The 11,945-nt window shown below is 38.8% G+C and overlaps 3 protein-coding genes across 3 annotated transcripts; 1 reads left to right on the top strand and 2 right to left on the bottom strand.

Moving 5' to 3' along the window:
* Positions 1-220: 220 nt before the first annotated feature.
* LOC107480453 (costars family protein) lies at positions 221-1,690 on the top strand. Its single transcript, XM_016100597.3, has 2 exons — positions 221-301; positions 1,205-1,690. Exons 1-2 carry the CDS (start codon positions 221-223, stop codon positions 1,370-1,372), a joined length of 249 nt encoding a protein of 82 aa, XP_015956083.1. The 3' UTR covers positions 1,373-1,690.
* A 147-nt stretch (positions 1,691-1,837) lies between these two features.
* LOC107480476 (KH domain-containing protein HEN4) lies at positions 1,838-6,362 on the bottom strand. The gene is given in 8 exon segments (XM_016100617.3): positions 1,838-2,251; positions 2,661-2,772; positions 3,412-3,494; positions 3,571-3,858; positions 4,539-4,811; positions 4,935-5,110; positions 5,113-5,302; positions 5,519-6,362. Coding segments are annotated over 8 exon segments (1,878 nt in total). The 5' UTR covers positions 6,134-6,362; the 3' UTR covers positions 1,838-2,110.
* A 373-nt stretch (positions 6,363-6,735) lies between these two features.
* On the bottom strand, positions 6,736-9,009 carry LOC107480475 (fructose-1,6-bisphosphatase, chloroplastic). The gene is made up of 3 exons (XM_016100616.3): positions 8,513-9,009; positions 7,530-7,926; positions 6,736-7,324 (listed from the first exon to the last, which is right to left on the bottom strand). Exons 1-3 carry the CDS (start codon positions 8,918-8,920, stop codon positions 6,924-6,926), a joined length of 1,206 nt encoding a protein of 401 aa, XP_015956102.1. The 5' UTR covers positions 8,921-9,009; the 3' UTR covers positions 6,736-6,923.
* Between the last annotated feature and the right edge of the window lie 2,936 nt (positions 9,010-11,945).

Genomic DNA, 11,945 nt, shown 5'->3' with positions numbered 1-11,945 from the left:
AATATAATTAGTGCATTAATCATTTTTACTATTGATCGTGTGTAGTTAATTACGTACGTCCACTATGCATTTTATACTTTAATAACAAAGTGCATATTCAAGTATAAAATAGTGCGAGGCTGAAGAGAATGTTCACCCGGTGAAAAAGGATAATTTCGTGTGTGGTGGTGATCCTAATTCCTAAATCCTAAGCTGAGGAGAAGATATTGTTGTTGCAATCATGAATGTAGAAGAAGAGGTTCAACGCCTCAGAGAAGAGATCAAGAAGCTCGGTCAGGTCCAAACAGATGGTTCTTACAAGGTCTACAATTCGGATCTTCTTTTCTTTTGATCTTCCTTATCCATATATATAATAAGAGCAATGCTAGGGGGCTAGCAATTTTTGTGATTGTTAGCCATCAACTAGCCATCAATGATAATTTGATGGTGTGAGATTGGTGTAAGATTTCATCCAACGGTTCACATTTCTCTGCTGGTTACATGCTGGCCAAAATTCAATAAAACTGCTGGCCCCCTAGAGTTTTCCATATAATAATATGGAATTCCAATATCAAAATATTAGTCATTTCATCATACTTGTGTATGCAAGCATTCTAGATCTTCTGGTGATATAAATGGGATCTTAAATTCTTAATAACCTTAATTCGCTAATAGATGTTCATGTTCATTCATTTGTATCTAACTATGGATCTAGGCCTACCATTCGAAATGAAAACAGAAGGGATGATAATCAGTTCTGGTTGTGCCAAATGCATGAATTTTACTTGATAGTAATAACCAAGAAGATAGTTTTGTTTTTCTTGGGAAAGCTATCATTTCAAGTCTCCAACGTATAGATTTGATTCATTATGTCTTATGAAATTTTGAAGCTGACAATGAAGTTGAAATATTCAATGACAAAAATAAATAAATGAAAAGGACTGCATAAGTAATGCATAACTGTAATCGAAGTCTTGACAGAAACCTGAAATTTGTTCTGTTTGAATGCTATAAACTGTCTCACACAGTAATACACTAGAAAATATAGTAATCAACAAGTGCATTGTGATATTTTAGTTGGACAAGTCCATGACGATGTCAGAGCAAATAGCAGTGAATTTATTTGCCTGTATATGAGCGTGTATCATGTATGTGTAAGTTTCATGTCATATACCCTAATGCATTGCATAATCTAAATGACCACCGTATGGCTTGTATTATGAAGGTTACATTTGGAACACTATTTAACGATGATCAATGCGCAAATATATTTGAAGCACTTGTGGGAACGCTAAGGGCAGCCAAAAAACGGAAAGTGGTATCATATGACGGAGAGTTACTCCTGCAAGGAGTCCATGATAATGTGGTGATCACTCTTAATCCTACCCCTTAAGCTGCAGCTGTTCAATTGTTACACTTTGGACTTGAATGCTTTTTCCGATTGGGTCACCAACTTGTTTTAATGATTCATTTAACACTAATTTACATGATTGTGGATAAGCCTTGAGATGTTTATCTCTGGTTCACTATACGTGGGTGATCTTTTTGACATGCAATAATTCTCAACATCGATTTCCTTGATTTTATGGAACTATTAGAAAGCCTTCCATTGAGTATTCACAGTGCAAAACTGCTATATTACTTTTTTTCTGTTTTAAAAGGGCACTCAAATTTCAAAATTAGTGTTTTGACAAATCACCGCTCACAGCGTTTAAGGATTGGCGAAGAACAATTGACATGCTTTTTTGCTTTCCTGAGATGTGAGAGATCATTAAAATATTCATCGAGATATGTTCACGCACATTAAAATTGGGGGTAATTAAGCCAGTTCAACTGGATCAACGAAAGATGCGGCAAATGTTGATTAATGGAAGGCTTCTTGTTACTGACTACTGAGGTAGATATAGCCCAAACGTTAACGAGGTTCCAGTCAGTACACTACCCTTCAGTGAACTGCCTCAGACATTAATTTAGCAAAAGTTTACTGTAGTATACCTGGCCTCCCTATTTTCCTAATGTAGTGTACATTGCTGATTGCTTCTTTTAGGTGGGGTAAAAAAAATAATTTAAAAAAAATGCTAAAATAACTAAATCAATTTTAAAATTAATGGGGATATTAATGAGATAGTCATCATGAGGGTGACCCATTGAGAATAAAAGCTTGGAGAAGGCTTTCTGCTGCTCGAGTTTCGTCAAGCGTACCAGATATGACGACAGTCCTGTCCCTTGTACTGTGACGCGGTTCCTGGACAGTAACCTTAGCACCTGAAATCTGATAAAAGAACAGAACACATTCAAGAAAAAGATGGTGGGGGTTGGTAAAAATAGCCTACACACCTAGTATAGAGAAGAAGCACGACATATACTTCTACGGTTCTACCATAAATATCAAGTGATTTAAGGCTTAAGCACCATAACTTACCTTTTCTCTAGTGAAGGCTAAACAAAAACCAATTATGAAATCAAATTAGTCATGGGGGGTTCGGCTATATTTTTACGTTGGTTGCCGAAGACCTAACACAACCCTCCTCCTTTATCCGGGCTTGGGACCGGCTATGTACCGCAAGTGTAACATAGGCGGAGTTATGAAATCAAATTAGTGATTAAAAAAAAAAAAAAACTCCCTAGTAATTAAAAGAACAAATCAAACATGTGCCCATCATATATCTCAGGGTAGGTACCTGTCTCAGTTGATCCAAATTGCTCCCATTTTCCCCGTATACAGAGCCAAAAACATCATCAGGTACCGGAATTTCCACAGTTCTCTTGGTCACCATGGTGGCTTTACTCCCACTGCAGAGGAAAGATGAGTATTAATAACCACTTCCATTACTCTATCAGAAATTGCTTCCTCTTGTTCGTTTATGTTTTCTTCTAACATATATTTTTGCTAGTAAAATGTTTAGAGTGAGGAGGAGCCTCTTCTTATTCCATAGGCCACAGCAAATAATCAACCTAGGCAAGCATTTATAGTGGGATGATCACCTATCAATCACATGCTTAGATGGGAACCTAAATATTGTAATATGCATTAGGTCTACTCAGTAAATTAATTCACTATCAACACAATAAAATATGTTATAGTAGTCCACGACTTACCTCAATGCCAGGGTTCAAAATTATGCAAATGACCAATGATAACAGAATAGTCAATATTGAAGTTTTTTAATAGAACAATAGAGACTAATTTCATGTAATGGTTTGCCACCAAAAAGAAGGGGGCATGACACCAGAAAACTGGTTTTCTAAGAACATATGACAATATGAGCTCATCAACATAAACCAGCAATCTCATACAAGTACATGAACTGATCATATTTTAAGGGTGGTGTATGCCACCAAAAACAAGAGTGAGTATATTGATCCATAAATAGCACTTCATACTAATCAAAATATATGCAACTCCAGTGTGCATCAAGTGACATCACCAACCTGCCATGTTCTAAGCCACCTTTTCGAGAAGTCAACCCCTTGACAACATCATTGGTGCCTCTAGAATTTATTCCAGCCACTCTCTGCAAACATATTTAATCATATACTAAAAGGAGATCTTGAAATGGAACAGAAGCCAGCAGAGAAAAAGCAATATACCTGTTGTGGCCAGGACCCTGGTGAAGGATGATCTAAATTTGGATTCAGTGAAAGATGATCTAAGCTTTGGGACAGAGAATGTGTACCTAGACTATGAGGAACACCAAGAACTGGTGGACCTCCAAGAGGAATATGATCCCTCGGTCTCCCATAGGGATTGGTCTCAGCTGGTACAGAGGAAAGATTCCGTCCTCCAGCACTGTTTCGCACACTAACAAAAAGATTATCCCGCAGTCGACTAGTTACATTATGTAATGCATCCTTAACATTTGAAAACTCTCCTGATATCTGGCAACAAAACACAAATATAGTAATTAACAAATCCATAAACATCATTGCAAGATTTGTCCTGATGAATTCACTGCAAAAATATATTATAAGTTTTTTATGTAAATAGAAATACTCTATGAAATACGATGTTTCTCTTGTCAACTCCAAATATGCTAAGCCATATAAGTGAAACTGAATGACACTAGAGACCATGGGGTATCAATCAAGTCACCTTTATCTCTTTTGGGAGTCCAAAGATTAGATGAAACATGAAACCGAAATATGAATACTATTATGGTTGGTTGGTCAATGATAGTTAGGCTGCAAGCTAAGGGGAATGGAGAATAAACAGCTCCTACTCTAAGATCAAACCCTCATTCTCCATGAGAAACAAATATGGCACTCAAAGGAAAATGTTTTGTTTAAGGAAAGGAAAGAGGTGTAACTGGTAGTAAAAGGAAATGGTCGGAAGATGTATGGCTTACATTTTCTTTTTGAAGATAAGTCAAGGTATAACTGGCACCATTTAAGTACACAAAATAGAAGAAAGAGTGATGAGAAAAAGAAAACTGTTCAGGCCTAGGGAGGAGTTGGTTTCTTTGCATTATAAGTTACACAGAATAATGTAGTGAAGAAATAAGAACCATTCTTCGGCAACTCTTGATTGAGCAATGCCAAATAAAGAATCATCTCCGCACCTGAACAACATCGTTGTCTGATACACACTTTGGAACTTGGTTGCCACCAATTATTCTTATGCTAGTCCCTGTTGCCTTCCGCATTTCTGATACTATTGCTCCTCCTTTCCCTATCAAACAGCCCACTTGGTTTGATGGGACTACAAGACGTGCAGTAACAGACAACTCCTTTTTAAATCCCAAGTCTAGCCCTTTCTCAACAATGCCTTCTACCGACTTGGAGAAAACAAGCACAACAGCCTTCTGTGCTGGGGAATATCTCGTTTCAGGATTCTGCAAAGAATGGAGCCATCAGGAAAAGAAAAAGTTAATAACTATAGAAAATATGATAGAATACAAGCATACAACTACAAGATGCAAGAAAAAGTAAAATAAAAGCAATTGCATTTAACAAACCTCCATAGCAGTAATAGTAATTAATCTATCCTCGCAATCAGGGAACGGAGGAAAAATATTTATATTGGCTCCTGTATCACTCTGAAGAGCTCTTACAATACTGCCACCTTTTCCAATCACAGCACCAACCCTGTCATCCGAACAAAGAATTCTAAACATCAAGAGCCTCCTGACAAATTCGATAATGCCGATGTCCTTTGCCGCAGATCAGTCGAAGTCTCATGCAGAACTCCGGAAGCTCCATGCTGAACTACTTCATAAGGTCTGCTTCCCATCGTCTTCATTGTTTTATCGACTGAGGGAGAATCTTGAAGCCGACGAGAGACTGCGAGAAGGGCCTTCTTTACGGATGAGGCACAGCCTTCTACCTAAAACAACTCAAAAAGGTATTTTCTCAGCATAAATAGCATACAATCCTCATTAATCCTCCATCCTAGTGATTTATCTTTACAGCATTCATAATCCTAAACAATCAGATCCAGTAATCCAAAAACCCTACTCACATGCAGAATCTCCCAATTCAGCACAGCAACGCTACTCAGACACAATGTACCATCATGCAACAAAAAGGAAAACTCACTGACCTCAACAATCTCATCGGAGGGCGCAGCGCACGCCGGCAAACGGTCGTTCAAAACCCTAATCTTGCATCCGGTGTCCCTCCTGATCTTCTCCACCACCTTCCCACCCTTCCCGATCACGGACCCCACCTGCGCCGCCTCCGCCAGAAGACGGCACGACACAACCCTCTCGTCGTCCAAACACGAGCTATCACCCTCGGCTGCGACGTCAAGTATCCTCTCGAACACCTTCACCAGCGCCTCCTGCGCCTGCGAGACCTCCTCCGAACCGTCTACAGAATCGCCGTCACCGCCATTTCCGCCGGCGGAGGAAGAGACTGGCGCCACCACGAATATGACCCGGTCGGGGGACTCTTGCGGGGCGTCTTCGACCCGGATCTTGGCGCCGGTGGCCTGCTGGAGCGCCTTGATGACGTTGCCGGACTTACCAATGATGCCGCCGATGCGTGACGCGTGGCAGAGGATACGGAAGGTGGCGTGGCGGGGAGGCGGTGTAGGCTTGGACTTGGGGGCTCTGTAAGGGCCGTTAGAGTAGCTAGGTTTCGGATTGGAATTGGGGTCGGCCATCGGAGCGATACTATGTCGTTTTGGTGATGGAGACGGATAGCACGTTGCCATAATCGCCTCTCTCAACTTCACAATATAAAATATCTGCCTGCCACTAGCTAGTAGCCTAGTAGCTTACCAATTCTTCATGTTCTTCTTCCTTCTAGAACTCCTCACTGTTACTTTTTATTGCATGGTTTTGTATTTATTTGCATATTTTCTTTTATTATTTTTATATATTTTCTCCCTAGTTGGTCAGCTGGTGGCAGTGGAAACAGATGACGAGAGCTGCAGAGATTAGATTACTCATTAGAGAGCAAAGAGAGGGAGAGTGACACCGAGATTCATGCTAAAATGCGCGCGGTGAAAAAGCAATTACTGCGGTTAGTGCCACTTATGGAATATTTGATGAATATCCATTTGTTCTTTGCCCTTTTTTCGTTGTAATCTTTTTTGGTGGTCAGGATGTAAATATTGATATGCTTAAAGCCATTTCCACTATTATTCTATATATGTGTACAATGACGACGCATTCATTTAGATTACTAGGTTTTTTTCTGAATATTGTAAGTTTTCTGCTAAATTATAATACCATACCATGCAATATTTATGCTATTGCTGAATGATATAGTTTCACCAAACTCTGCTACTTAAACCAGCCAAAGACCAAAACAAATCAAAATAAGATGATAGATGACATATTAATTTATATCCCTACAGTGTTGTAAGCAGTGTCCATAGTCATCTCAAGGAAGCAGAGTCAAGAAAAGTGAATAGCAAGAGAAGGGAAAAATATATTTGCATCACAATTCCTGAAGCAGATTGGATTTACACCAATGTTGAAAACTTTTGTGCCACATTATCAAACCTCATAACCTGGATTCACTCTTTGTTGAACATCGTCATAACTTTCTAGCTCTTCCATATCCTCCAAACTCCCCAAGAATAGAGGAAGCCTTTGGTGCAATTTAACTGGTTGAAGGGAAAGAATTCTATTTTTGCCATCAGATCCTCTTCCACCAGCCTGCTCTACAATGAAACTAAGAGGGTTTGCTTCGTACACAAGCCGGAGATGATCCCTCGGATTCATTGCCACGCCCCCATACATCAAAGTTCGGTGGAGATCAGCCACCAGGGAACATATATACCTAGCTGAATACTTCTTTGGATATTTACCTTTTCCTTGTCTAATTGTGTCTATATACCGCCTTAATCCTTCAGGCCAATCAAAATACCGAGCATCATTCACCGAATAAATTTGCCCTGTCAAGAACATAATCTATCAAGCATTAAATCTTTAAGCTATATACCTCAAGTTTTATACACAAGTATAGAAGAAGAGATAGCAATGAACAATGATACTCAACAGCAAACCAAAGAAAGTAAAGTTGATACATAATAAGGGAGAATCAAATGTTAAGTTATAAACAACTAGCAAATTAGTAAGGACACTATCTACACTTGTTACCACGGCGAGGAATTTCGATGCTTGGATTCGTGAGGATAAAGTCTCCTGTTGAATGATCAAGAGTGAATGTCTGAGTTCCGGAACCAAAGGTGGTACACAGTATAGTTGCAGATGAATATAAAACATATCCAGCAGCAACCAGCCTACTTCCACTTTGGAGCGAATTCAGCATAGCTTTCTCCTCAGTGGGTAGATCATCTAGTTCCTCAAGGCGCTTATAAATACCAAAGATTGTACCAGTTGGAATTGATGCATCAATGTTTCGTGAACCATCAAGGGGATCTGTTACCACCACGTATGGACCATCGTCACTTATCCAAATTGGTGCATCGTTTTCTTCCGAAGCCATAACAGCAACTTTTCCAGACTTTTGCAGTGATGACAAGATAATTTCATTCTGTAGTAATACATGATGGAAGTACTGATTAACAAACTAACTTCTTAATTCCTCGATATCCTGTTAGTAAACGAAATTGCATAGCTATGAACAACATAAAATGGCAAGAACAGAATTTAAAACTGAACTACTTTATAGGATGTAATCCAAAGAACACAATAGCTTTAAAAGATTTAAGTATATGTCTCTATCAGCATTCAAAAGATTGGCAATTTGGCTGCAATTCTTGTGAACAATAAAGTCATGAATTGAAACTTGCAAGTTCCGAGACCTGGAAGAATATAGTTATGTTTCCACTTCCATCTCATGTCTATCTTAATTGGAAAATACATAATTTTTTATCCAAAAGATGAATGCAAATGATTATTAACTCCATATCCATTCGGTTCTTTTTTAGCTCTCTCATTTTCGAGCATGCCATATTCAACCCAATTAATCAACCACACTCTCAGAAACAGAAACCACAGAGCAGTATCAATCCCCCAAACCAAATTTGGCACCAAATCAATCACATGAAACTGAAGGATTATAAAATGACATTGGATTTAACTATTTAAGTTGTAGTAATCACAGAAGGAAAACTTACCGAGACAATATCAAGAGGCTTAGGAGCATCCCTATCTGAACCAGAAGCAGCACCAATACCCTCTTGCTTGCCAAGGCTGGAATTGAAAGGAGAAGCCACAAGAGTTGCAATTCTCTTGCAAGCATATTGTATGTGATCGAGCAACACCACCAAACCATCTTCCACATTTATTCCTCTTTTGCCCACATATTCGATCAGTGTAACAAACCCATCATCAACTGCATACGAAGAAGAAGAAGAACCACTTAAGGCAATTACTGATCTCATCCCAGACCCAGAAACTGAAGGCCTTGTTCTTGGTCTGCAAAAACAGCTCCTCACTGGAAAAAGTTGAGCTTTTGATAGTAAAGTTTGAAACTTTCCCCGGAGACTGGGAAGTTGGTACAAGGTTGTTGATGCTGACTGCATATTATGTAAGGTTATCTGGGCTTCATCAAAGTGTTATCCTTTGATACAGTTTCGGTGGTAGATAAATCACTACACTGGAAAATGTTAGACGTTTTTTATGGAAATAAAAGTCGTAATATATAAATTGGAGAGTTTGATTTATGTATTTTAAATTTTTTAATCTTTTAATAAAAATTTTTCGATCTAATTTACTATCAGTTTACATTAAAAAAAATGTGATTGTTATTTCAATATCAAAAATATAAAATAAAAAATGTTTGAATTATTTTATGGATATCACTAACATGTGTCCTAGTATATGATACGAATATTATTAGGAGAAGATTTTAAATTATTTTTAATAAATAAAAAATAAATCATATAAAGTTTTACAAATTTTATATATTTAAGTATTTTTATTAATTAAGTTTAATTATATTCATTTAAATTTAACAAAAATTGTTGAGAGATGTACACGTGAAATTATATATTTTTTTTACGAAAAAAATAACACTAAAATTTTTAATTGTAACATAAAAATTGTTTAACTTTAACATAAAATTTTTTTAATTTTGATATTAAATTTTTTTAACATTTTGGACTTAATGCTACATGTCACGGACTTAAATACACTCCAACGCTACTGTGCCGACATTTGGACTTACTCAATCTCTTAAACTAAGACTAAGTCAGCCCTCGGTATTTAGCAAGAAAGCTAAGAACACAAGAGAACACAAGAGAAAGGAAGTTTTGGTGGAAATAACACTTTATTACTCAAGTGTTTATTCCAAATGACTCACGCATGACTCACACTAACTCTCACCTCCTATTTACAACCATTCACCTCCTCAATGGATGGTTATGATTAAATATAATCAACGGTCTAGATTAATCATCTAGAACCTTCATTACAAATATCTATCCTTTCATATTTCTCTAAATACTCTAGATTCTTCTATACTACTCTCCATACTCCTATATACATCCACACTCTTCTAGAATACTATATGACTTTCCAGAGTCTTCTAGAACCTTCTAGGGTATTTCGAGACCTTCTAGGACATTCTAGAACGTTCTGGAACCATCTAGAGCATTCTCAAATACTCCAGAAAACTATACAAACACTGTTAAATCTAACCTTCTAAAATTTACCGTGACATTCTCCCCCACCTAATGCGCAGACGTCCTCGTCGCGTTCTATTCATGATAGCGCTCTAGGTGTTCTTGGAATTGTCACATATCTTCACGAGCTTCCCAGCTAGCTTCTGTTATCGGGAGTCCTGTCCACTTGATCAAATATTGGATACTTGGTGGTACTCCTCTTCGTCGCACGATGCGATTAGCTAAGATCTCTTCAATTTCTTCATCAAAGGATCTAATCACCACAGGTGGAGCACGACTCGAGTCACCTCTACTTAGTTCATCTTGGTCTTCATGATATGGTTTAATTATACTCACATGGAAGACCGAGTGGATCTTCATAAAGGGGGGGAGTTGTACTTTGTAAGCAACCTCCCCAACACGTCCAATGATCTCAAATGGCCCTTCGTATTTACGGATTAACCCTTATGAACCTTGCGAAAGGCTTTGAATCGTTGTGGAAGAAGTTTGATCATTACCTTGTCTCCCACTTGATAGCTTGCATGCCTCCTCTTCTTATCTGCCAATTTCTTCATCCTCTTTGCAGCTTTGTTGAGGTAAGGACGAGTGACATCTATTTGTTCTCCCATGACTTAATCATATGATAAGTTCCAGGGCTCTTCCCAGAGTAAGAGGAATAAATAGAGTGAGGTGTAAGTGGCTGTTGTCTAGTCACAATCTCGAACGGACTCTTCCCTGTAGACTCACTCCTTTGTAGATTATATGAGAACTGAGCAATGTCTAGGAGTTTTGTCCAATCCTTCTGATTAGCGCTTACGAAATGCCTCAAATAACACTCGAGTAAGACATTCACTCTCTCAGTCTGCCTGTCGGTTTGAGGATGGAAGCTTGTTGAAAAATGAAGCTCCGACCCAAGGAGTTTGAACAGTTCTGTCCATAGTCGTCCTGTGAAGTGTGGATCTCGATCACTAATGATGCTCTTAGGCAGTCTCCAGTACTTCACCACATTCTTGAAGAATAGTCGTACTGCTTCCTCTGCAATGTAGTCAGTATGAGCAAGTATAAAAGTAGCGTACTTCAGAAATTGATCCACTACCACAAGAATAGATCCAAACCCCTCGAACTTTGGTAAGGCAGAGATGAAATCTAGAGAGACACTTTCCCACGGTCACTCTGATGGAGGCAAAGGTTCCAACAACCCACTTGGTGTCTTGTTTTTAATCTTATCTTGTTGGCACACAAGACAAGTCTTCACATAGCTCTCCACTTCATCTCTCATTTGAGGCCAATAATAAGAAGATTCAATGAGTGCCAAGGTCCTTCACTGACCTTGGTGACCAATCCACTTGGTGTCATGGCATTCTCTCACTAATTTTTTTCTTAGATTTTTCCATTTAGAGACGTATAATCTTCTCCCTTTAGTGTAGAGAAGGTCTTCTTCTAGTCAAAATCTTTTGGTCTTACCTTCTCTAGTCAACTCCACCAACTTCTTGGCTAATGGATTATGATGTAACCCTTCCTTGATGGTATGTACAATATCTCCTTCGACCATGAAAATGGCTACTGTTACGGTGGGTAACCGGAGATTAATAGAATAGATGGCGCTAGTTAGCCCAATCGTCCGCGGATGGTAGTCTCCGAGCTGGTTCGCACGCTGGAGCCTCCTTCCGACTTGTGAGTGTGAGAGAATGGGGGGTGGTACCTGCAAAGACACTCCGATGCCTAAGTTAGCAAGGGTGTGAGCAGGTCTAGAGAGTATTGGGCTTAGAGATACCTGAGGGGTGTCAGTGTATTTATAGTGGTGAGCCAATAACCACCGTTGGAGTAGTGCCGTATCTTTTGGGTGTTAACCGTCCCTCTATCTTAGGGAGGTTAAGATATGGCTTGATGAAGCGGTTAGAGAGATTTTAGGGGCGGTTACTCATTTGAATGAGTGTTTATCTGC

This window comes from Arachis duranensis, chromosome 3 (assembly GCF_000817695.3).
Source record: "Arachis duranensis cultivar V14167 chromosome 3, aradu.V14167.gnm2.J7QH, whole genome shotgun sequence".
In the NCBI taxonomy this organism is placed as follows: Eukaryota; Viridiplantae; Streptophyta; class Magnoliopsida; order Fabales; family Fabaceae; genus Arachis; species Arachis duranensis.
Note: the sequence above shows the minus strand (reverse complement) of the source record. Positions and strands in the feature narration are given on the sequence as shown.